A 27,514-nucleotide genomic window follows, 5' to 3' on the forward strand; every position below is an offset into this window, starting at 1 on the left:
ATTGATGATTATAAGACGCAATATTTTGTATTTTTCCATACATTCCCATAATGAACACACACTGCTTTTAAAATCAAGAAAACATAGGTTTACATTTTTGTAATTGAGTAAGTCAATAATCATAAAGTATTCTCTAGGCTCCTCCTCTGTCCCTGAATACCAGCTCTAGGCACAGAGTAAAGAGCAACAGATACATAGTTGCAAGTAGCTCCAGAGGATAGGGAATTCTAAGAGTAATTACCATACTAATCAATGATGGAAAAATAAAGAAAATACATGCACTGCAAAATCAAATACCCCAAATTTCCCTTTCCTTGAACAGGTATGACAGAGTAGATGCTAAAGAACCCCTGCAGCCTTGCAGAGCAAATGGCACTCGGGCATCTCCAGTGCTCAAAGCTTATTTCTAAGTACTTTCATTATCGCTAAAAGGAAAATGGTAATTGTGTTACCCCATCCATCAAACAGAAAGTAAGTATAAGCAAACAGGTAAAACCCTTCCAACTAGTTGGTAATTTATGGAAAATACCTGACATAGCCTAGATTTTTCAGCTTTATAAGAAACCTACAAAAATTGTACAAAACCATCGTTTAGAATTCTTTCATCCCTTGAAGTGAGGGATTGGAAAAGAGTCACTTAATACTTAAAACACATCTCCTTTGCATGTCTAAAGTGCTGTATCAATAGATATTAAGGGGCCAGCTGTCTCATTAAATATCATGGCATTTTAATACCAAATAGGAGGAGGAAATTTTCATTTCTATTAAACTGCTTCTCAGAAAAGGAAAACATGTGTAAAAGAAGGAAAACAATAAATCTTACATTTTCTGGTGACAGGGTACACATTTCTCTATATTTGTACCAAAAACTGCTCCCCACCAAAAAAATTTGTCATTGAAGAATATAATCACAAATAGCTTTATAAATAGCTGAAAATATTGCCTTGATGGTAATAAGTGTAGCTGGATTTTAAAAATGATTTTAACCTCCATACACAATGTATTCCTGGCAGCAATGAAGGCTACATTTCTATATGGTAGTTCAGAAAAGCCAATCACCATGAGAAGTCCTAATCTCAGAATTTTAATAGATCATATAGAAAATTCATGAAAAGTCTGTGATAAAAATGAGTATCTATGAAACTCTACCTCTACAGTAGTTTCTTCTCAACCCTTATTGTAGTTCTTCCTTGGCAATCACCCAAAGAATAGAAGAAGTCCTTGCAAAATTTCAGTTGCTTCCTGACCTCTTCAGTCAAGTAAAATTTCTATCCAAGTAATCATTTTTATGCAGTACCAGTTTTGTACTATATCAGTTCTAACACATGCTTAACAAGTTATTTGGGGGCAAGAATGCCTTCTAAAGTTGTATCTTTTCCCTATCTTACTAGTCTGCCAAACTTGCACTTTAAACTGTGCAGTCAGCTATGGTGCTGCAGGTCCACAAGAGTCAAGAGTAAAATGCTGCCCTGAGCTGTAAGAACAGAAGAAAAGAAGGAACACACAAAAGACCAAAATCTGGTAGTGTTTTTTTTTTTCCAGAACAATTCTACAGTTGGTTGCTCTTGTTTAAAAATCTGCAGCCGTCTAACTGACAGCATTCTCACAAAAGGTATCCACAAATGTTGGAAAATAAAAGCTGCTAGTACACAGAGATTTAAAAAAGACAAGGAGCTTGCCCATAAAACTTGCCCTTAAATATTAGTTCTACCTTGTTTCTCATTCTTTTAGCTCTCATTCTGCATTCCTCTCAGTGACTCCTTTCACATTGAACATTTTCTAAATGCATACAAAAACCTAAGATGTACAAAGAGTATTCACATGATTTCCACCTGAAGTATTACAACTGAGGCTAAGAAACTAAAGGAACAAAAATAAAGAGAATATTTTCAGACCAACACTGTGGCCTGTTATATTAAAAAACACTGGAAAACTTGCATCTCAAGATCAACATTACAGAAACAGAACTCTAAATATTCATAAGCAATGAGACCTTTACTAAGACTCATCTCCTCATTTAAGACAAGAAAACCAGCCCTAGTTAGGTAGATAGGTGTTCATAACACAGTATTTTGAAGAAACAACCAGATTATAACATTTAACCCTGAAAGTTTTTTTCATAAACCTATTAATATGGAGGCAAATTCTATATCTAAAAGTGCTGGGCTTTTTTTTTCTTTGCCATTTAGGAAATGGAAAAGCATCCCTGATTTGTATATTAAAGCACAAGCATCTGTCCTACTGATGATATTCTAGAGAAGCACATTAGCATAAAATTTAACGATGTCAAATAAGTGGATGTGAAATAGGGACTGCATAAAGACACTATTTCCAAGGCTGACGGAAACATCACTGTTTAGAAATGCAAATGAAACCATTATGTTCAATAATTATATGAAAATATGAACAGTTCAGCATGTTTTCCAGCCCTGATGGCGGTTAATGGGATGTACGCTTATGTAAATAACTACTATTAAAGCTAATGCTGAAAAAAACTAATAAATTCATACTAAAGCAACTGATTTAGTATGCTTTTAAACCCCAGCAGTGCTCACTTATTAGAAAAGAGTGCATTATTATGTTTAGAACTCATTACTGCTACAAGTCACTGCAACTCCATCAATTACCATGCATTAATGAAAATGGGACACACACACAAAAAATTATTGCCTCTCAGCAGTTTTCTTTAAAGACAAAATCTAGGGGTATTGCCACCATGGGGCCTTGAAGGGAACTTATATACAAGATAATCTTTATTACTACAACAGTCCTCAATACTATCACCCTAGGTTGTTTTGATCATAAGAAGGACTAAAACATTTATGTAAAACTATCAACATATTTACAACATTAATGGCCATTTTAACTTTAACATCAATAAGAAATTTTTAATATTTGAATTACATTTTAAGAAACTTTTATTAATACATAGTTGGTTCATGGTCTATTTTTTTTTAAAGGGGACGTAAGAAACAAAACTACAAGCTGATAATCATAGTAGTGTAGAAGATAAATGGTTTCATTCCATGATACCATCTAATACAACAAATAAATCCCACATTTCCATATTTATGTCTCAATGAACTCTGTGGAACCAAGGGATTAGATTTTTAAGAACAAAGCTTAATTTTATTCTTAGCCACATGGTGAACTTTCTTGAAGTATGTTAAATGGTACAAGTTATTAAGAAGTCAGAAAATCCTTGTTTAAAATGTGTATCTGGTATGTATCAGCAAGGAAATGCTGACGGAGCAGGTATTCAAATATAGAAATACATTTCCTGTCTCACTGTACTTCCGCCAACTTGGCAATTTATTGTTTCTTTAACATATGTAATTTCACTGACCCTTCAACCTTTTCTAGCATCCAGGAAAACAGACTTCAGCACCTTCCAATGTGAAACATATTTGCTAAATCTCTGACCTATGCTCACTAATAAAAAATCATTTGTTTCAAAAACTAGAATATGCCCTAGTGAGTCTTGTCATATATGAGTGCATATAAATGACACATCATTACAATAGTTTTGCAGTTTTAGCTCTCACATGTTTATTCATTTCACCAGAAGCTATTACTGCAATTTATATACACCATCACCAGCTGGTGGCAGAGTACTATGATGATATAGCTCCAGCAATAAGTTGAAGTTTTCTCCCAGGAGTCAAATGCCATGTTATCAAGCAACTCTGGTTAAATACTTCATTCATGCAAAAGGTGTTTATTGAGTAAATACTGAGTACCAAGTACTGTACTAGGAGTTCAGTATAGAATAGTGCACAAGATAGAAATGATGACGTGCAAGAATAATAAATAAATAAATATATAATAGAATATCAAATGCTATGAAGAAAGAAAAGCACATTCATGGCAAAAAAAAAAGAGAAAAGAGAAAAGGCCTCGGCAAACCAATAATAAAAGAGAAATTCCTCAATGTAATAAAAAGACATCTACCAAAAACCTATAGCTAATATCAAACTTAAGGATGAAATACGAATTTCCCTCTAAGATATGGAAAAAGATGTTGTCATTCATCATTTGTGTTCAAAACCTACTAGAGCTCCTTGCCCGTGCAATAAGGTAAGAAAAAGAAATAAAAGGCATAAAAATTAGAAAGAACTAAAATTTTCATTTACAGATGAATGATTGCACATAAAACTGTAAAACCTTTTGGAAACTGTAAAACAACTATTAGAACTAATACATAAGAATTTAGTAAGGTTGAAAGGTATAAAATCAACTGTATTTCTAAATTCAACAATGGAAAAGCAAAATTAACATCAAAATAGGAACAAACTTTTAAAAATTAACAGATACCTTCCTGCTGAGTAGAATGTGCACATGATGGCTGAAGTATACAATGGCAAAACAGAAAAAACATGGATCCCTAAAATTTATGGAGTTACCATACCTGCCTCAAATTGCCAACACCAATATGTTTTTTACAAAAATCCTTAAGTAGGTTCCATCCAATCATAGCTTTTTCAGCTTTCTTTCTGTGTTGTTTTCCTTGAGATCTCTCCTAAATCTTGTCAGAACAGCATAGGATTTGGGGGTTCCTCCACAATTCCTAACTGTTCTAGTTTGCTAGCTACCAGAATGCAATATATCAGAAACGTAATGGCTTTTAAAAGGGGGAATTTAATAAGTTGCCAGCTTACAGTTCTAAGGCCAAGAAAATATCCCAATTAAAACAAGTCTATAGCAATGTCCAATCAAAGGCATCCATCCAGGAAAAGATACCTTGGTTCAGGAAGGCCAGTGAAGTTCAGGGTTTCTCTCTCAAGTGAGGAGGCACATGGCAAACACAGTCAGGGCTTCTCTCTCAGCTGGAAGGGCACATGGTGAACACAGCCTCATCTGCTAACTTTCTCTCCTGGCTTCCAGTTTCATGAAGCTCTCTGGGAGGCATTTTCCTTCTTCATCTTCAAAGGTCAATGGCTCATGGACTCTCTGCTTCATGGTGCTGCAGCATTCTCTGCTCTCTCTCAATCTCTTGTCTCAAAATGTTTTCTCTTTTATAGAATTTCAGAAACTAATCAAGACCCACCCAAATGGGTGGAGACATGTTGTCACTTAATCCTGCTTAACAACCACTCTCGGTTATATCACATCTCCAGGGAGATGATCTAGTTACAGTTTCAAACATACAATGCTGAATAGGGATTAGAAGAAATGGCTGCCTTTATAAAATGGGATTAGGATTAAAACATGACTTTTCTAGGGGACACATATCCTTTCAAACCAGCACACTAACCAACTTATCTTAGCAATAAGCTTCCTTATAACTGTTGGAACAAATTTAAAGAGATGCTCACTCATAAAATAAAAAATAATTTAGCTGCCAAAACTAGATTGTCCCATAGAGACAGACAACAGATTGGTGGTTGCCAGGGAATGCAAGAGAGGGAAAGTAGATGCTCAATGGGTACAGGGTCTCCTTTTGGGTGTTTTGAAACAACATAGAGATAGTGATTGCACAACACTGTTAGTGTACTAAATGTCACTGTTTCCTTTAAAATGATTAACTTTACGCCAACTTCACCTCAAACTAGACTGTCTTCTTTAAAAACTGTATTTACTCTTGGGTAAAGAAATTTTGAATTAAGGCTCTAAAGACAAAAGAGAGATCTTCAAATAGAAGATAAATTTGAAATAGAAGGTAACATTTGGCAGATGTATCAAATATATCTTCATATCTACTTTGTATGTTGTAAATTTTTTCAGGGCAAGAAAAAATGTTTTGCAGATCTTTCATTTTTATAAAACTTAGTTTTGACAAAGCTTTCACATACTTTACTCATTTGATTGTGTGTGGTAAATAGTTCAGATATTAACATGTATGATGAAGTTAAGACTTGGAGAGGTTAGTTCATTGAAATCATACATCTACTTTAAAGGAAGAACTAAGTTAAAATTCTAATATGCATGATTCCAGTGCTCTTTCCAAATTACTACAGTACTTCTCCTTATATCATATACTGAGATAAGTCATATTTGAAATGTTTAATTTCCAATTAACTAAAGATTTATAACAGGCCTTTTCACATAATTACTTTCTTGATTTAAGAAGGAAAGAAAAAAGCTGCCTTAGCTGCATAAAGCACTTCTCTGCCATCTCAAATTACTATATAATCCTATACACGAAAATATAACTTCTAAATGCTATAATATCTGAATAACTAAGCTTATCATTATAGTAAAATTTCCTCTCACTCTTTTGCCTCTAAATTTCTGAATAAGTCTGGGTGCTCTCAACCTTTACACTGATGCCTTTGGGCTATTAATATAAGATAGAGGTGGCTATTTGACAATTATTCCTGTCACCCAACAAATAACTATTTTCTTTTGTTACCATATCATAGACTCTCTATTGCCAAACTTTCTTTAGAACAAATTTCTCAACAGAGCAAGTGCTATTGCTAACCTCCTTTTCTATTGGTCTCATCTACCTTTCTTCACCTTTTCTCCTTTGCCTCTTGTCACTTTTTCTTATGTTTCACCATTTGTGTGAAAAACACCTTACAGATATGGCCAGAAAAATAAAACACAAACTTGAAAAACTGGGCCAACCTGAACACAAATTTATCTTTAGATATTTGACTTTTCTAGGCTACATTTAAGAACTCAAAGATTGTTTGAGGCTGTTTTTTTTTTTTTTTTTTTTTTTTAACGTGGGCAGGCACTGGGAATCGAACCCGGATCCTCGGACATGGCAGGCAAGCACTCTTACCTGCTGAGCCACCGTGGCCTGCCCTTGAGGCTGTTTTTATAAGAAGGACTCTATTATCTATTTGGCTCTGTTCTTCAAGCCTAAGAATTCAGGAAAAATAGATGCTCAATAGTGTGGATTTGTTTTTTCCTAACAAAAGATGATAAAATCGGGGGAAAGGTGACAATCTTAACCATCATATCTATAGGGAGATCGATTTCAGATAATCTATTAACTTCTGATCATTATATGACTCTGCCATAATTAGATTTACTACTACTGAAAAAAATGATAGATTTGAAAATGCAAAATCTTGGGCATGACTCTTAGAAAAAAGAAATGTTATTGTGTAAATCTTTAATTCAAGTAAGTGTATTACTATTTGAAACATTTAACTATTCATAAGTGAAGGCCATCTTAAGGTTAAAAATACCAAGACAAATTTGCTTTGATTAATAAGGTCATTCATTATTATTCTTCAGATCAGAAGCAATTAAAAGCTGAGTTATAGCAAATGGATTCAGCTGAACAGATTAAATCAGAATAGTCTTTTAAAGAAGATCAGTAATGTAAAGGGGTAAATGGAATAAAGAACTGTATTGAAAAATAATTTTTATGAGATTGATTTATTGAAAGTCTTTCTCCTCATGCAAAGCTGCTGAAACTTCTGAAAGTAATTTTAAATGATGCTACATGATTCACTACAGTTTATCCAGTATAGAATAATCACTAAAAAATAAACATATAAAAATGGAGAAAACTTTTTTGAATTTTAGTCTGCTAAGTTTAAAAAATAAATAAACCCCTTAGCCAATTGTGTCATTTTAGAAGCACCAATTCACTCTATTTGAATCCCATTGTCAGTCACTATAAACAACAAAGAAGTTGTACTCTGGGGGTACTAAGGCATCTAGAACCTTCAGCAAGTGAAAGAAATCAAAACGAATAAACACTAGCAAAAACAAGCCTGGAAAGTAAGATTATTAGTTTTATAATGAAATGGGTACATCACAGATATTAAAAAGAACTTAGACAATAAGGCACAGAGATCTCTCAAAGTCTCATCAAAATATAATACAAAATTATTGTTCGAACTTATTCCTGCAATGGAAAGGCTAAGCCTACTAAAAATTAGGCCTAAGAGTCACCCCCAGAGAACCTCTTTTGTTGCTCAGATGTGGCCTCTCTCTCTAAGCCAACTCAGCATGTGAACTCACTGCTCCCCCTACGTTAAACATGACTCTCAGGACAGAAAGCGTGGGACAAGCCAGGACCTGGCATCAAGAGACTGAGAAAGCCTTCTTGACCAAAAGGGGGAAAAGAGAAATCCGAAAAATTAAAGTTTCAGTGGTTGAGAGATTTCAAACAGAGTCAAGAGGTTATGTTGGAGTTACTCTTATGCACTATACAGATATCCCTTTTTAGTTCAAGGTGTATTGCAGTGGCTAGAGGGAAGTACCTGAAACTGTTGAGCTGTGTTCTAGTAATCTAGATTTTTGAAGACAATTGTATAAAGAAATAACATTTATAATGTGACCGTGAGATTGTGAGAATTTTATGTCTGATGCTCCTTATATCCAGGATATGGACAGATGAGTAAAATATGTGGATAAAAATAAATAAAGAAAGAATAGGGGGAATAAGAGGTAAAACGAATTGGGTAGATGGAAACACTAGTCGTCAATGAGAGGGAGGGGTGAGGGATATGGTAAGTATGAGTTTTTTCTTTTTTCTTTTTATTTCTTTTGCTGGAGTGATGCAAATCTTCAAAAAATTATCATGGTGATGAATATACAACTATGTGATGATACTATAAGCCACTGACTGTATACCATGTATGGAATGTTTTTATGTCAAGAATATATGTTTGTATGTTAAGCATTTACAATAAAAATATTTAAAAAAAATATTTACAATAAAAATAGTTCAAAAATCCATTAATACACAACAGGGAAAATAAAGGAAAAATGATATCTAAAAACACAGGTGTAGAAACACTAACTTTCTAAAGTTATAATAAAAGGTTATTTCACCTTATATTTACAATTAAAAAATAACTTGAAGAACTAAGTCAAAACACATACATAAGCATAACAATCTCCTCTCAACAAATTCCAAGACATGGAAGTTTAGCAATTAGATAAATTTATCAGAATTTCTCAAAGACAGAAGAAAAACTGGAAAAGGATGGAAACTCTACTAGAAGATGGAAAGGAAATATTAATCATTTGCTGGCACTTTTTATTTCAACATATAAATATGCTCAAGACTCTTCCAGCTTTAAACAAAACAAACCAAAAAAATTCCTTCAAATATAGATCTCCCTTTGGCTAGATAATATCTCTTTCTTTGCACAGACTGTTTTGTTTTTTTCAAGCTCTTCCTTTCTCACCTCAAGCCTAAAGCCACTACACTCAGGCTTATTCTTCTAATATATGCTCCAGATTTCATTTGTCCATGGATCAGCTCATGTGTAACCTCTTCAGAGAAACTTACTTTGATACTTCCTCTTCCACAATTTCCTCACAATACTCTATGCATACATTTTATCATAGAACTTATACTGTATTCCTTATCTGCTTTTAATCCTCTTGCCTCCTACTCTGAAAAGTCTCCTTGAAGGCTAGAACACTGCTTAATCTTTGATCAAGAGTACCTGACATACTACATGCGGCATGACTCCCAGGGGTGTGGACCTTCCTGGCAACATGGGACAGAAATCCTAGAATGACCTGAGACTCAGCATCAAGGGACTGAGAAAACCTTCTCTATCAAAAGGGGGGAAGAGTGAAATGAGACAAAGTGTCAATGGCTGAGAGATTCCAAACAGAGTCAAGAGGTTATCCTGGAGGTTATTCTTACGCATTAAGTAGATATCACCTTGTTATTCAAGATGTAATGGAGAGGCTAGAGGGATCTGCCTGAAAATGTGGAGCTGTGTTCCAGTAGCCATGTTTCTTGAGGATGACTGAATAATGATATAGCTTTCACAATGTGACTGTGTGATAGTGGAAACCTTGTGTCTGATGCTACTTTTATCTACCTTGTCAACAGATGAGTAGAACATATTGAATAAAAATAAATAATAGGGGGAACAAATGTTAAAATAAATTTAGTTTGAAATGCTAGTGATAAATGAAAGCATGGGGTAAGGGGTATAGTATGTATAATCTTTTTTTTTCTGTTTTCATTTTATTTCTTTTGCTGTTGTCTTTTTATTTCTTTTTCTGAATTGATGCAAATGTTCTAAGAAATGATGAATATGCAACTAAGTGATGATATTGTGAATTACTGATTATATATGTTAATGTTTTAGTTCGTTTGTTAAATTTTTTTTAATTAATAAATAAATTTAAAAAAAAGAGTACCTGACATAAAGCTTGGTGCATAGTAGGTATTTGAAAACAATGTATGAGCCCCTCATCTTTTCAGAGATAAATTAATACTTTAGGCTGAAGGAGACCTACCCTACATAAGGTAGACTACATAAAGAAAAATTAATATATGAAAGCAATTTTCAAGACAGAAATTCAATTACATTTAAGTAGTAACTTTAAAATGCATACATAGGGCAGGCCACGGTGGCTCAGCAGGCAGAGTTCTCACCTAGCATGTCAGAGACCCAGGTTTGATTCCTGGTGCCTGCCCATATCAAAACAAATAAATAAATAAAAGGTATACAAGGTATACATAGAAAAATTAAATGTTATGTAACCTCACACACTTTACATACTTACAATAAATCCACCACTCCACCTTATGGAATTACATACTATAGTTTGTCCAATTTTGAACTCTAAATGTGAAACATCCAAATGTTATATCTGTTGCTTAGCTTCAAGTCTCTTGACAATGTTTATAAAGAAAACGTCATTTCAGCACATAAAATGACTCTATCCTCCCATTATAAGTTTTTCAATCATATTCCTTTCTCAGCAAGTCAGAGAATACACACATATTAAGATTCTAAAAATAAATTATTATCCTAGAAAGTCCAAAGTTGGTATATACACTGCCATATTTAGTTATATCACAGCTCCCTTTCTGGGATGAAGATACACCATTTCACACTTTCACTCTACATAAAATGTCTTCTCACAACTTTTCCAACAACACAACTCATACTCTTTACAGTCACACCTCAGAGATATTGTAGGCTCAGTTCTAGAATGTCCCCATAAAAATAATATTGCAATAAAGAGAATCACACAAATTTTTTCATTTCCTAGTGCTAAGAAAAGTTATGCTTACACATAAGTAGTGTAGTAAGTGTGCAATAGCATTATGTCTAAATATATATACCTTTAATTTAAACATGTTAAACATGTTTAAAAAATGCTAACCATCATCTGAGTTTTCAGCACATCGTAATTTTTAGTTGGTGGAGGGTCTTGCCTTGATACTGATGGCTGCTGACTGTTCAATGAAATTTGTCTCACTGATTGACTTTTCTTTTCATGAAAGATTTCTCTGTAGCGTACAATGCTGTTTGACAGCATTTTACCCATCCACAGTAGAACTTCTGTCAAAATTGAAGTCCCTCCTCTCCAACCCTATTGATGCTTTATCCGTTAAGTTTAGGTAATATTCTAAATCATTTCCTGTCATTTCAACAATGTTCACAGCATCTTCACCAGAAGTAGGTTCCAACTCAAGGAATCACTTTCTTTGTTCATCCATAATAAGCAACTCATCCATTCAAATTTTATTATGAGATTGCACCAATTCAGTCACATCTTCAGTATCCACTTCTAATTCTAGTTCTCTTACTATTTCTACCTCATCTGCAGTTACTTCCTTCACTGAAGTCTTGAACCCCTCAAAATCATCCATGAGCATTGGAATCAATTCCCAACTCCTGTTAATGATATTCTGACCTCCTTCCATGCATAATGAATATTCTTAGTGGCATCCAGAACAGTGAATCCTTTTCAGGTTTTCAATTTACTTTGTACAGATCCATCTGAGTAATCATTATCTATGGCAGCTATAGCCTTAGGAAATGTATTTCTTAAATACCAAGACTTGAAAGTCAAAATTATTCCTCAATCCATAGACTGCAAAATGGATGTTGTGTTAGCAAGCAAGAAATAAAACACTAATTTCATTGTACCTCTCCATCAGAGCTCTTGGGTGGCCAGGTACATTGTCAATGAGTAACGATATTTTGAAAGGAATATATTTTTTCTGAACAGCAGTCTGTTCAGAAATAGGGGGCCTAAAATATCCAGTAAACCTTGTTGTGAACAGATGTGCTGTCATCCAGGATTTCTTGTTCTACTTAGAGCACAGGCAGAGCAGATTTAGCATCATTCTTAAGGATCCTAGGATTTTCAGAATGTTAAATGAGCATTGGCTTCAACTTAAAGTCTACTAGTTGCACTGGCCTCTAACAAGATAGCTGGCCTGTTCTTTGAAGCCAGGCATTGACTTCTCCTCTCTTGCTATGACAGTCCTAGATGACATCTCTTCCAAAGGTCTGTTTCATCTACATCAAAAATATGTCGTTTAGTGTAGCTATCTTCGTCAATGATCTTAGATCTTCTAGAAAACACTACAGCTTCTACATCTGTATTGGCTGCTTTGCCTTGTACTTTGATGTTACGACAATGGCTTATTTCCCTAAACCTCATGAATCAACCTCTGCTAGCTTCAAACTTTTCTTCTGTAGCTCCAGTCACAGCCTTCACATCAATGAAGAGAGTTAGGGCCTTGCACTGGATTAGGGAATGTTGTGGCTGGTTTGATCTTGTATTCAGACCACTAGAGCTTTCTTCATATCAGCAATAAGGCTGTTTAGCTTTCGTATAACTCATGTGCTCACCAAAGTAGCACTTTAATTTCCTTCAAGAATTTTTCCTTTGCTTTTTCAACTTACTTGCTATTTTGGTGCAAGAGGTTTAGCTTTTGGCCTTTTTTTGGCTTTGGACATACCTTCTTCACTAAGCTTAATCATTTCTAGTTTTTCTTTTAAAGTGAGAAGGGTACAACTCTTCCTTTCATTTGAATACTCAGAATTCATTGTGTGGCTGTTAATTGGCCTAATTTCAACATTGTTGTGTCTCAGGGAAAAGGGAAGCCCAAGGACAGGGAAAGAGACAGGGGAACGGCCAGCCAGTAGAGCAGGTAGAACATATATATTTATTAGTTAAGTTTGCCATTTTATATGGACATGATTCATGGCACCACAAAACAATACAAATGTAGCATCACTGATCACAGATCACCGTGACAGATAAAATAATAATGAAAAAGTTTGAATTATTTCAAGAATTACCAAAATGTGACAAAGAGACATGAAGTGAGCACAAACTGTTGGAAAAATGGCACAGACAAAGTTGGTCAATACAGGGTGGCTACAACATTCAATTTGTAAAAAAAAAAACAGTATCTGTGAAGCACAATAAAATGAGGTATGCCTATACTGAGTATCCTTAGAAATTCAAGTCCCTTAAAAAAAAATTTATTCTAACTCTTTCCCCAACCTCCCACAAAGTAGAATCAATTATTCTCTTCTCAGTCCTACCACAAAAATTTGCTCATAATTTTAGTATTATACTTCATCAAACAGTGTAATTTTATGTTTATAAATCCTTATTCTGCACTAGACTGATTGACTAGACTAGACTGGTGATTATTTCAAGGTTGGATATATTTTATTCATTTGTAAACTCACAACATATATACAATGCCTACTACACACTAGGCTCTCAATAGAGAATGAATGACTTATACATCTTTTATTTTAAAGGCCCAAGGAACAGTGATAGCCAATAGGCTCTGCTATTCTTGACTCTATCACAACTGTGATGATTTCACTTTTGGCATTCACTGACTTAAATTTTTGGTTTTACAATATTATATTCATCTTTCAGGATTAGGGAAGAAGATGAAGACATTCACCAATTGCTAAATATAAAATCAGCAAGCACAGGCCGCTTTTCAGTATAGGGGTTAAAATACTTCAGAGTCAGGAAGACCCAGATATGGATACCACTTCTGCTATATACTAGCAATGGAAACTTTAAGTACATTAATGATTCTAACAACATCAGGTTCTTCATCCATAGTTTGGGGATAATAATACTTACATTATTTCAACATACAGGGTGTTGAGAGGAATAATGAGATAATGACTATAAAATACTTAATACACAGCCTGGGGCACAGTAAACATCAATAAATGATAAACATTTAGAAAATAATAGTTATTTAACATTTGAACTTAGTAAAGTACAAATCTTTACATACATTTTTATTTAAAAATTAAAATAGATATTATTAGCCCCATTTTACAGATGAGGAAATGAGTTTAGAAGGTAGGCGACTTATTTCAAGATACATAAGTATAATGTAGTTGATTCAAGCAACTAACCTGCTTTCTTAATCAAAATCCAGTACTGTTGGAAGTACATTACAGTTGTCCAAAGAACCATAAGAAGACACACAGGTTAAGTCAATTAGTACAGCATTAGTATGAACGCTTGAAAAATTCTAAGTAAGAGCCAATTTTGTCAGAAGAAATTCATCAGGGAAAATGTCAATGAAGCCTTCAGGAAGAAAATTAGTAAAAGGAGTGTTCTGGTTTGCTAGCTACCGGAATGCAATATACTAGGAACAGAGTGGCTTTTAAAAAGGGGAATTTAATAAGTTGCTCATTTACAGTTTTAAGGCTGAGAAAATGTCCCAATTAAAACAAAACAAGTCTATAGAAATGTTCAATCAAAGGCATCCAGGGAAAGATACCTTGGTTAAAGAAGGCCAATGAACTTCAGGGTTTATCTCTCAAGTGAGAAGGGCACATGACGAACACAGTCAGAGTTTCTCTCTCATCTGGAAAGGCACATGGTAAACACGATCAGGGTTCCTCTCTCATCTGGAAGGGCACATGGTGAACACGGCATCATCTGCTAGCTTCTTCTGGCTTCCTGTTTCATGAAGCTCCCTGGGAGCATTTTCCTTCTTCATCTCCAAAATGCTGGATGATGGACTCTGCTTCGTGGTGCTGCAGCGTTCTCTGCTCTCTCAGAATCTCTTTCATTCTCCAAAATGTTTCCTCTTTTATAGGACTCCAAAAACTTATCAAGACCCACCCAAATGGGTGGAGACATGTCATCACCTAATCCAGCTTAACCACTCTTGATTAAATCACATTTCCAGGGAGATGACCTGATTACAGTTTCAAACATACAGTATTGAATAGGGATTATTCTGCCTTTACAAAATGGGATTTAGATTAAAACATGGCTTTTCTAGGGGACAACATCCTTTCAAGCAAGCACAAGGAGCAACAACAAAAAAATTGAAATAAACTGTAAGTATGTAGGAAAAAGCAAAGAGTCTTTCCTAGCTAGCATTTAGGGACCACACCAGGAGGCCCTAAAATGAAGGTCATATATGTTACATGACACCAGTAACAGAGGGCTTGAATGTCAAACTGAAGAATATGTATTTGATCCTTTAGACTATAAGAAGCCAAGAAAGGCATTAAAAAGTCAAGTGATATAATAAAAATAATCCTTAGGAAAGATTAATCTGGCAGCAATTATGCCAATAAGGGGACAAATCAGAGAGAATGGAGACAGACACCCCAGGATACTGTGATGGCCAATTTCACATTAACTTGGCTAGATCATGGTGTTCAGTTGTTTGGTCAAGTAACACTGGCCTGATTGTTACTATGAGGATATTTCATGGATTAGATCATTAGACAGTTGATTGTGTCTGTGGCTGATTACATTTATAATCAACGCAGTAGACTGCCTGCATGACAGAAGTTTCTTTCAATCAGTGAAGGCATTAAAGGGAAAAATGATGATTTCAGCAGTCAGAAGTAATTTCTCTCTCTACTTCAGGCAGCCAGCTTTTCCTGGGGAATTCAATGACACTATGGAGTTCCCAACTTGAGGCTTGTACTATGGAATTCAGATTTGCCAATTCCCACAGTCATATGAGCCAATTCCTATAATACATCCCTTTATATTTATAAACACACACACACCCACACATACATCTTGGCAGCTGTTTTTCTGAAGAACCCTGAGTAACAGAGATGCTGTAAGTAACACAGAATGCATAAAGGACTGCACTAAGGTAATAAAGGCCTAGATCAGTGAGATGGCAGTGAAAACAAAGAAGGAGAATATGCTCAGAATAACAGAGTAGAGGGAAAAATGTGAAAGATTTAGTGACTGAATGAAGACATAAAAATACAAGAAAGTCTTTGCTTCTTAAATTTTATGGGAGAAAAGAAAATTCTATATATCTGGATATTCTGGATAACTTAAGGTACACTTTCAAGTCCCAACAAAAACTTTTAACCAGTTTTGGATAAAAAGCATTCTAAAACATATTACAAGCTTTTTTAAAATTTTGCTTTACTTATAAATCAGTCTATAAACGTAAGGCCTATTGCTATTGAAATAATTTGGTATAATGGAAAGACAAGAATGTTTGACATCAAAAGATTTCACTCTTAGCTGTGTAATGAAACGACTGGTTCTGTAACCGCTCCAAACTTGTATCTTTATTTGTAAAATTAAAATAAGAGTATCTGTCTTACCTACCTTAACTGTGTTATTGTGAAGATTAAAAAGTAAAAGTGTAATATTGAAAAAGTACAACTGTAAGTACTTTGTAAATAGAAAAGAGTATACAAATGTAAGATATCTTATTAAGAGTAGTACTTTAGTACGAAAAGGTAATAGGAGATAATAATTTAACACTATCTTGATGCCTCAGAATCACCATTATGAATGGTTGTTATTACACTAGTTTAATATATAATGTCCTTAAATCGTATTGAGATGGGTAGAGTTCTAGACTGTTGTGCCTTTTCAGGTCTTACATGTTTTTTATAGTTTTCCTGTCGATATTCCCATGAGCTTTAATGTTCTCACTGCAGCTCCATTCCTTACTTCTAATTTTCTGCTTTTAATTTACAAATGGGATTATAAATGAGACACAGATAATGAGTTTATCGTCATCCATATGACAGCCTTAGGAACTCTCATATAAAGAAAGTGCAAACAAAAGGAAGGTGAGCACATGAAGAGTGCTTCTTTATAATTCTTACTTCTTGGATGAGTTCCAGAAAAGTAAAATATAACTATAACTCCCTATCAAAGGTAACTTAACCCCTAAAGACTCTTCAGAAATACAATTAACTATATGGATAAAACTGGATATATATTTTTTCTTTCTCTACACATTTGTCATCAATTCCTCCATGTGGCTAGCTTTAATATCTACTTTTGGGAGTACAAAAATAATCTTTAAGAATAATTTAGAAAACAAAAAAATTAGGAACAATTGCTTCTTTCGCTAAGCATTCTCAATTCTCTGCAATACAAACAGAAAATTAGTTAATCTGTTATTCTGATTTAAAATGACATTCCCAGACAATATGCAATAACAACATTTCCAAACCTGCTAAATTTATACAGCATCATAGAGAACATAAAATGGCCTCAAGTAGTTACAGCTTCTACAGTATGAAAGATAATTATTAAATTAGTAAAACAATATTCTCTATGGGGCTTGTTAAATGTAATAAACTGTTTTTATCCAAATATGCAGAATATACTCTACCACTAAATTTGTAAACATATACTCTATCACTCAATCTGTAAACATAAAAAGCAAAAACCCAATATATTCTTAGAACAAACAGACCAAGATTCATCAAGGTTGATAAGGTGTTTGGCAATATACTTTGCAATATTAGTATGTCATATGGCCAGTCATGAAAATGCCTCTCTCCTATTCCATATCCTTTCTTTTCCACTTATAGTCTTCTTCATATTAAGGAGTTTAGATTTTTAATTCTCCTAAAATTATATCTAAGACTAGAGAAGCTCCTACCTTCTCTTATGAAGGGCCAGGAATACTAATTAAAAAGGAGAAATATACCTTTCTCTTGAAACATATTTCCTTTCCGATGAAACTTATTTCTACTATCCTTCACAATACCCATATTCTCTTCCACCCCAGATCTATTATACAGCTTCTAGAGAATGATTCCTACCCCTGATAAATCTAAAAGATCATAACAGATCATGGCAGCCTGGCACCTATAGCAGAGGTTCACAGTTAAATAGAAGGCTTTGAATATCTCTGAAGTATTATTGTTATTCAGAACCAATGATGATTTCTTTTACTTAATTAGATAAAATCCTTGTGCATTTTCTCTAACCTGTTGTTGGGGATTAAGTCATGTCCCCCACAAAAGGCATGTTCAGGTCCCAACGACTGGCCCTGTGGATGTGAATCCATTTGTAAACAGGACCCTTGAAAACATCATTAGTTAATGTATATCCAAGCCGAATGAGGGTGGACCTTAATCTGACTAAAACCCTTACTATCAAAGGAAATTGGACACAGAGAGAAAGCCACAGAGAGCAGCTAGAAGCTGGAATTAAACAAAACCAAAAAAGAAAGAAGATACTGCTGCCATGTGCATTGTCATGTGACAGGAGAGCCAAGGAAGCCCAAAGATTGCCTGCCAGCCAGAGGATCTGATCCTGGAAGCAAGAAAGCCTTCTAAAACAGTGAGCCAGCAGACGTCCATTGTTTAAGCCAATCTATTATATGGTACTTGCTTTAGCAGCCAAGAAACTAAAACACCTATTTTCAGCATAGACAAACAGACCTTTGGCTAATTCTAAAACATTCCTCAAAAAGGTTAAGGTTAGCTTCTTTAAAACTTTCTTTCTAGAGTCAGGTTTCTAAAATGACTTCCAATACAATGGTATCAAAGCTGTGAACTGCAAGCACTTGTAAATCGCAGTTTACTAAGTCCTAACCAGAGAGATCATGGAAATAGATCAGAAGAGGGAAAAAATACCAAGTATTTCCACCAATTTCATTTTGGGAAGAGCAAAATAAAACTTGGTTTCCTCCCTGGAGCACCCAACAGGTATTGTAGTCCAAAAAGAAAGTTTCCTCTTTGATAGAAATTAGTAGATAAAGTAGAGACCAGATCAATTGCACTCTCCTTCTGGGCCAAGAAGTAGCCTTGAAAAATCTAATGAAAACCTTCAAAACCGCAGTGAAGAAAGGCATGGAAATAAACAATGAGAAAAGTTAGTCATCTCAACCCTTATTTGTATTAACAATAATAATAATGAAAATTGCTGTCTTTTATTCAACAGCGAAATAAGTACAAACCATTCCTAGGTTATTTATATAAATAATAGAAATAATCTATCAAATTACAAAAGGCCTGCAAAGAACTCGTTATTAATTATCCACATACTTAAGATGAAAAAAGAGACTCAGAGAAATTCAGTAACTTTCCAAAAACAAGACAACTAGTTAGCACTTTAAAGCCAGATTTTGACTCTTAAAACCCACCGTGCTTTTGTCACAGTCTGTTTTCCCTTGCTGTGTCAGTTAAAATAGTGGTCAGCAAACATAGACCATACTTTCCTTCCGTAAGCTTTTGATACCATCTTGACTTGAGACATAGGCTCTGGAAATAAAATGAGCTCAAATATTAATCAATTTTTCTAATGGCTACAACCTGTGCCTTACACTTTTATATCCTAGTATGTTTCAGAAGTCTTCTTATTGGACACATGTCTCTTTAAGTTTCAGAATTCTCCTTTTATACTCATACAGCCAAGCTAAGATCTACAGGGATCATCAGACTGCTTGACTTTGTAAATGGCATATTCATTTACATTGTTAAGTTCTTAGCAAATAAGCTATCTTTGCTCAAAGAAAATTACGAATGTTTTAATTACAAATTCTCTATGTATCATAAGAACAAATACTTTAAAAGCTTGATGCTAATATAAACATGCTTTTTTTTTGACTAAGGCACTGATCCGTGTGTACATGGTTAATCAATAAATCAAGTTATTAGACCTTTTAAAACAAAAAAAAAGCCCCATAAATTTGGTATAACACTCTCAAAAATGTCAAAATCAGAATTCATGGGTATAGTTCCTTTCACTGAAACAAACTTTAAAATTATCTGAAATTATCTGATTTCAGGCATATGAAAAAATCTGAATCATTCATGTACGACAGCTAAATGTATCTGTAGTTAAAATTATATTGTTTTAAATTATATCCTTGTTTATGTTTCTAGGTTTTATGTACTGCAAAATTGTCTATATTAACCTTTGACAGGTTTATTCTAGTAAAAGAAATTTGGATTTAAGCAATGTATTTGGAATAAAAACTACATATGTCATTGTTTTGTTTTGTTTTTATCATATATTCCTTTCTCCTTTCTTGGACAATCAAGTTCTATAGATACCAACAATTTTCCTTTTTTTTTTTTTTGGCATGGGCAGGCACCAGGAATCAAACCCGGGTCTCTGGCATGGCAGGTGAGAATTCTGCCACTGCGCCACCATTGCACTGTGCCATCGCACTGCCCAATACCAACAATTTTTTAGAGATTTTTTTAACCTTACATTTAATCTGGGTATCAAGTCAAAGAAGTAAAGGGGAAGGAAAACATTACAATAATTAAACATTTCAATTCCTGATAATGGTCTAATATTTACTCCAATCTTCATTAACAAGAAGAATAAATACTTAAGTTAAATCCCTTCTAGATAATATGAAATAGGTTTAAGTATGTCACCTGTCTGAGTCTCTGACTTGATTCATATGCCTTTTCCTTTATTTTTAGCTATAAACTAGATTAGGGAACAGCAAACTTTTTCTGTAAAGGGTCAGACAGTAAATACTTTGGGGTATGATGGTGTCAAGGTGTCTGTAGCAGCTGTTCAACTCTGCAGTTAAGAGCCCAAAAGCAGACATACTGGATTTGACCCACACCAAGGTGGATTTGGCCCAAGGGCATTAATTTACTAACCCCTGTGTTAAATCACGAAAAACTTAAAAATGCTGTCAATACATCTTCTGGAGTATCTTAATATTTAGGCTGAGAAAAGACTAGATTCATATCATGTGACGTTTAGAATATTTCAGCACTGAATAGAATTAACTTGACCCAGAGAGTGCTGAATACAACAAACTAGTGAAATTAGCTTCTCCTTATCCAGATAGACAAATATTTTTGCTAACCACATCACCAGACAAACAGAACTTGTGGCTCGGCTTTCTAAATTGTGTACTATATACTTCTTTCACCTTCTTTCCCCAGCTCACCTGTAATTCCCCTGGAGGTACAAATCTTGTGTCCCAGAAGGATTAAAGTGTCATCAGCTCCTCCTTACATAAAAAGTGAATTCTATTTCCTTCTACTCCAGCTGGTTTCATTCATAATTCCCTTCTCCCTTTGTGCATTCCACTATAAAAGTTAGACAAACTAAATGCTCACTTTCTGTGCTCTCTCACAGCTCAGGATGGCCATGTAAAAAAGTTCAGGACAATAAATGTATGAAAGACAGCAAGGGGTGACGGGATTCTTAAGACAAGTATTACTTTTTTTTAAAAAAGGACAGGGAGGTTTCCAGGTCAAGATGGTGGCTTAACAACGTGCGCATTTTAGTTCGTCCTCCAGAACAACTACTAAATTACCAGAAACAGTACAGAACAGCTCCCGGAGCCACGATAGTGACCAGACACATGGTGTACCCCAGTCTGGACCAACTGGACCAGCTGCGAACACCCCCCAGAACTGTGAGTTCCCAAAGCTGCAGCGGCCAGAGCCCTTCCCCCACAGGCCATTTCCCAGAGGGGAAAGGAAAGGACTTTACCAGCAGCAGGGACTGGGCACAATCAAACACCAATTGTGGAACTAATTAACAAATTCTGACTACTAAAAATAGGCCCCCAGCTTAGGTGAACCTGATCAAAGCAGAGGTTGCTCATTTTTACCCCGGTGCCAAGGGGGCAGGACTGACAGAAAAAGGGGGGAAAAAAGAGAAGGAAACAGAGGTTTTTGTGGCTGTGTATCTACAAAGGCTAGACTGCCTCTGGATGCAGTGGCAGGACTTTTCAGGCTGTAACTGCCCCAGGCACAGGCAGAAGTGAGCTCTTTTGGGGGCTTATCGGGAGCTTGTGCCTTCCCCAGGGGAGGGGTGAAGCCCCACCCAGGTGGAATCCCTCCATCAAGGAATTTAGACACCAGGGCTTGGTAATTTGAAGCCATTAAAACCAGCTTACAACCTCTCCTCTGTCTCCACTATGCCCCCAGCAGGGAGAGTCTGCCAAAGTTAAAGGTACTGCATCATCTTATGCTGGTGGGACTGGCAGTCAGACAAGCGCCACATACTAGTCAGGATAAGAAAAACAGAGTCCAGAGACTTCACAGGAAAGTCTTTCAACCTGCTGGGTCTCACCCTCAGGGAAAACCGACACAGGTGACTCTTTCCTCCTGATAGGAGGCCAGTTTGGTCTGGGAAAATCTGGCTGGGGTCTATAATATCTAAGTAGACCCTCCTAAGTGTGTGTGGGGGAAAGGCACCACACAAGCAGGGCAAGAAACAAGAAAACAAAAACTGAAAAATTCTCCTCTGTTAAACAAAACTTCAGCTAAAGGTCCAGATAAAGCTGAACGGAATAGACAGATAGACAACAAATTCATCCAGCAAGAAAATCCTAGGTAAAAGAAGTGCAAGCAACCTCCAGAATAAACTAATTAAGGTAATTAAATGCCTAGACACCAGCAAAAAATAACAAATCAGGCCAGGAGAATTGAAGATATGGCCCAGTCAAAGGAACAAACCAACAATTCAAATGACATAAGGAGCTGAAACAATTAATTCAGAATATACGAACAGATATGGAAAACCTCATCAAAAACCAAATCAATGAATTGAGGGAGGATATAAAGAAGGCAAGGAATGAACAAAAAGAAGAAATTAAAAGTCTGAAAAAACAACTCACAGAACTTATGGGAATGAAAGGCAAGGTAGAAGAGATGAAAAAAAAACAATGGAAACCTACAATGCTAGATTTCGAGAGACAGAACATAGGATTAGTGAACTGGAGGATGGAACATCTGAAATCTGGCAAGAAAAAGAAACTATAGGAAAAAAAATGGAAAAGTATGAGCAGGGACTCAGGGAATTGAAAGACAAAATGAAGCGCATGAATATATGTGTTGTGGGTGTACCAGAAGGAGAAGAGAAGGGAAAAGAAGGAGAAAAACTAATGGAGGAAATGATCACTGAAAATTTCCCAACTCTTACGAAAGACCTAAAATTACAGATCCAAGAAGTGCAGCGTACCCCAAGAGAATAGATCCAAATAGACATACTCCAAGACATTTACTAATGAGAATATCAGAGGTCAAAGAGAAAGAGGGAATCTTGAAAGCAGCAAGAGAAAAGCAATCCATCACATACAAGGGAAGCCCAATAAGACTATGCATAGATCTCTCAGCAGAAACCATGGAGGTGAGAAGACAGTAGGATGATATACTTAAATTATTAAAAGAGAATAGCTGCCATTCAAGAATTCTATAGCCAGCAAAATTGTCCTTCAAAAATGAGGGAGAAATTAAAACATTTTCAGACAAAAAATCACTGACAGAATTTGTGACCAAGAGACCAGCTCTGCAAGAAACACTAAAGGGAACACTAGAGACAGATACGAAGACAGAAGAGAGAGGTGTGGAGAAGAGAGTAGAAAGGAAGACTATGAGTAAAGGTAAAAAGAAGGAAAATTAGACATGACATATAAAATCCAGAGGGCAAAATAGTAGAAGAAAGTACTACTCATGCAGTAATAACAATGAATGTTAATGGATTCAACTCTCCAATCAAAAGACATAGTCTGGCAGAATGGATTAAAAAACAGGACCCACCTATATGCTGTCTCTACTCAAAGGACACGAGGCCAAGGACACAAATGGACATTTACACACCAATGTTTATAGCAGCATTATTAACAATTACCAAGAGATGGAAACAGCCAAAATGTCCATCAACAGACAGTTGGTTAAACAAACTGTGACATTTACATAAGATGGAATATTATACAGCTATAAGACAGAATAAAGTTATGAAGTAGGTAACAACATGAATGGACCTTAAGGACATTATGCTGAGTGTGATTAGCCAGAAACAAAAGGACAAATACTGTATGGTCTCACTGATATGAACTGACATTAGTGAATAAACTGGGAATATTTCCTTGGTAACAGAGATCATCAGGAGATAGAAATAGGGTAAGATATTGGGTAACTGGAGCTGAAAGGATACAGACTGTGCAACAGGACTGAATATAAAAACTCAGAAATGGACAGCACAATATTACCTAACTGTAATACAATTATGTTAAAACACTGAATGAAGCTGCATATGAGAATGATAGAGGGAGGAGGGCTGGGACATAAATGAAATCACAAAGAAGGACAGACGAAAAAGATTGAGATGGTGTAATCTAGGAATGCCTAGAGTGTATAATGATAGTGACTAAATGTACAAATTTTAAAAATGTTTTTGCATGAGGAAGAACAAAAGAATGTCATTACTGTAGTGTGCTGAAAATAGATGGTACTTAATATTTTAAAATTTCAACTAATGTGTGAAACTAAGGCAAAAAAATGTTTATTTGGTACAAATCTATACTTTGACTAGTGCATCTCCTAATATAACTCATGTAGATAGTTGATTGAACACCTTAAGTACATAGAACTTTGTATAGGACATGAGATTTTGTTGGTTTGTCCAGGGGATGCCCTGATGAATCCCAGAGTGATTTGATCAGTGAGTGGAAAAGCATTTGCAAAGTCCCCTTCGGGGAATGGTGAGAACAGGGGAAAACTCAATTCCCCCAAGTTGAATTCTTGATATTCTCATAAGCAGTGTAGACAACCAAAGCTATAGGCTGAGCCCCCAGTCTTGGGGTTTGTTCATATGAAACTTAACCCCACAGGGGATAGGTCAAGCCTACTTAAAATTAAGCCTAAGAGTCACCCCCAAGAGAACCTCTTTTGTTGCTCAGATGTGGCCACTCTCCAGCCAACACAGCAAGCAGAGTCACCACCCTCCCCCTGTCTACGTGGGACATAACTACCAGGGGTGTGGATCTTCCTGGCAGCGTGGGACAGAAATCCCAGAATGAGCTGAGATTCAGCGTCAAGGGACTGAGAAAAACTGTAAAATGAGCTGAGACCCAGCATCAAGGGATTGAGAAAACCTTCTCGACCAAAAGGGGGAAGAGTGAAATGAGATAAAGTGTCAATGGCTGAAAGATTCCAATCAGAGTCGAGAGGTTATCCTGGAGGCTACTCTTATGCATTAAGTAGATATAACCCTGTTATCCAAGATGTAATGGAGAGGCTGGAGGGAACTGCCTGAAAATGTAGAGCTGTGTTCCAGTAGCCATGTTTCTTGATGATGATTGTATAATGATATAGCTTTCACAATGTGACTGTGTGATTGTGAAAACCTTGTGTCTGATGCTCCTTTTATCTACCTTGTCAACAGATGAGAGGAACGTGTGGAATAAAAATAAATAATAGGGGGAACAAATGTTAAAATAGATTTAATTTGAAATGTTAGTGATCAATGAAAGGGATCAGTAAGGGGTATGGCCTGTAAAATTTTTTGTTTGTTTGTTTGTTTGTTATATTTTTCTGTTGTCTTTTTATTTCTTTTTCTGAACTGATGCTAATGTTCTGGGAAATGATCATGATGATGAATATGCAACTATGTGATGATATTGTGAATTGCTGAGTGTATGTGTTGGGAATGTTTGTTTCTTCTACTTTTTTAATTAATAAAAAAAAAAAAGACAGGGTATCACAATTACCATGACCTCTTCCCTTTTTCTTCCTGCCCTTAATGTAAATGTGATGTCTGGAATAGAAAAAATCATTTTGCAACCATTAGAAAAAGCTAAGAGAATTATAGAGATGCCAGCCCTGAAAACTTTAAGTTACTGAATCAATGCCAGAGGCCACCTATCTCCAGAGTTCTTATTATGGGGAAAAAAAAAAACATTTGATTCCCAGTGCCTGCCCATGCAAAAAAAAATAGCATCAATCGAGGTTTTTGTTACAAATGAAAGCATTTCTAACAATCCTTTTTTTAAAAAAAGGGCCGGGGGCCAAAATCACTAGTCTTTGAAAAGTATAAGAGCAAAACTGGCTGAGCACAGTTTGTTGGTGAATTCTGACTAAATGGCATTACTTCAACCACAAGAGAAAAGCAGCAGGAAGAAAGACACAAAAACGCAAAGGACGGACTAGTCAGAGAGTTGACAACATAAAGTAATCCAGTCAAAGGAGTACAAAGAAAAGAGAATTCTGATTATATTAATTTCCTATCATGCACTCCCATTGGTTGAAAATTGTAAGTTTAGAATTCATTTTTTTGTAGTTTGGTTCTTGTGCTTTTCCCCTAATGATTTTACCTGTATTCTTCAATTTCCTTAATATTCACAAAGGTGTCATTACAGGATCTTCAAAATAACAATAACAATCAACTTGATGATATTGACAGTAAGGGAATGGTTCCTTCAAGCATCCGCATACCAGTTTGGCTATCAGATCTACTGCACTAACTTTAGGGACAGTCACTTCTCTTCTACATCAATGCCCTTGCTTTATAGCACCCAAAGATAAGTACTTCTACTCATTCAAAAGAAATTTAAAAATAAACTTATTATCACATACTCTGTTTTACTTTCTTATAAACAATGCAAAATTCTTATTTTCTCTAGTCTATACCCAACAGTTTTCTCCTTCATGAAAATGATCTGGTGATTTTATGTTGCAGTGTAAACACTTGTCCAATTACAACATCAATAAATGCAAAATAATTATATATTTTTTTATGATTTCAGAGTAGAAATCCTTAGGCCAGTCAAGTTTTAGCTAGAAAGAATACAAATATGAGTCCAACATTACATTTTAATGCCCAAATTTCTTATTGTCTTTTTTAGTTGATAAATACGTACTTCATAGCATAATAGTAGCAACAGAACAGCTGGATCACCATATCAAGCACAAAGGAAGCAGCAACACATGCTGTTAAGTGTCGTTCTGATTGCCTAGAAATGGTAGCACACGCAGATTTATTCCGTTATAAATTAGAACAATTATTTCTCTAGAGTTTACATTTTCTCCATGAAAGTCAAACTTTTGCACGTTAAAAAAAGAGGACTTTCAAAAAGGATATCTTCCCTTTCTTTGATGATAAGTTCATTCTGTTCTTCCAACTGTCTGATCTTCTTCTCAAATGACTCCTGTTCAGCTTTTAGTCGTTCTTCTGTCACTTCCTTTTCCTCACTTACTCTGAAAGAAATACAAAAACAGAAAATGCCTGTCAGAATAAAATAAAATATGTGCTAACAATTGCAGTTTACCAAAACTAGACTTCTTCTAGATATTTCTGTATTCTAAATTCTTGAGGTATACTCTATCACTTAAAAAAAATTTCATAAAGCAATCTTCCTCAGCTTTATAATAAAATATGTGATTCTATATCAAGAATATTTCCAAGCATCAGAGGTGTCTTGAAAAGAGAAAGTCCTGCAACAGACAAAAGTGCCCTTAGAGGCTACTACAGAAGAATACACTAATTGTAAAAATATGTTTCATTTTTTTATTATCAAGACAACACAACTAATTTATTTTTATACTTTTTTCATACTTTTATTTAAATTCTGCTAATAAAATAAACAGCATTTACACATCTCAAATATTTTACTGCATATAGGCATGCAGGCTACTCTTTTCCTGGCACTGATACCAATGATACCCGTATTGTAGCATACAAATAACTGGCCTGGAATAAAAAAAGATGGCATTAGCGTACAGGAAACTATATTTATTCTTAATCCAGAAATGATTATAAAGTTAAAAACAATGACTAAAAAAATCTATATCAACAATATTTAATTCTGAAAAGTATCCATACTCAATCC

The 27,514-nt window shown here is 35.2% G+C and overlaps 1 protein-coding gene across 9 annotated transcripts in view; it reads right to left on the reverse strand.

Moving 5' to 3' along the window:
* KIAA1328 (KIAA1328 ortholog) overlaps positions 1 to 27,514 on the reverse strand; it is a 495,375-nt gene that overhangs the window by 416,420 nt on the left and 51,441 nt on the right. For all 9 annotated transcript variants that reach the window (XR_013165170.1, XM_077135596.1, XM_077135599.1 and 6 more), the window contains one exon: positions 26,767 to 26,882. Coding sequence is in view for 8 of the 9 variants with exons in the window: in XM_077135596.1 (XP_076991711.1) it covers positions 26,767 to 26,882 (116 nt within the window). In the remaining variant the exon portion in view is untranslated. The remainder of the gene's footprint in view (positions 1 to 26,766; positions 26,883 to 27,514) is intronic.

Source organism: Tamandua tetradactyla, chromosome 18 (assembly GCF_023851605.1).
Source record: "Tamandua tetradactyla isolate mTamTet1 chromosome 18, mTamTet1.pri, whole genome shotgun sequence".
NCBI classification, from domain to species: Eukaryota; Metazoa; Chordata; class Mammalia; order Pilosa; family Myrmecophagidae; genus Tamandua; species Tamandua tetradactyla.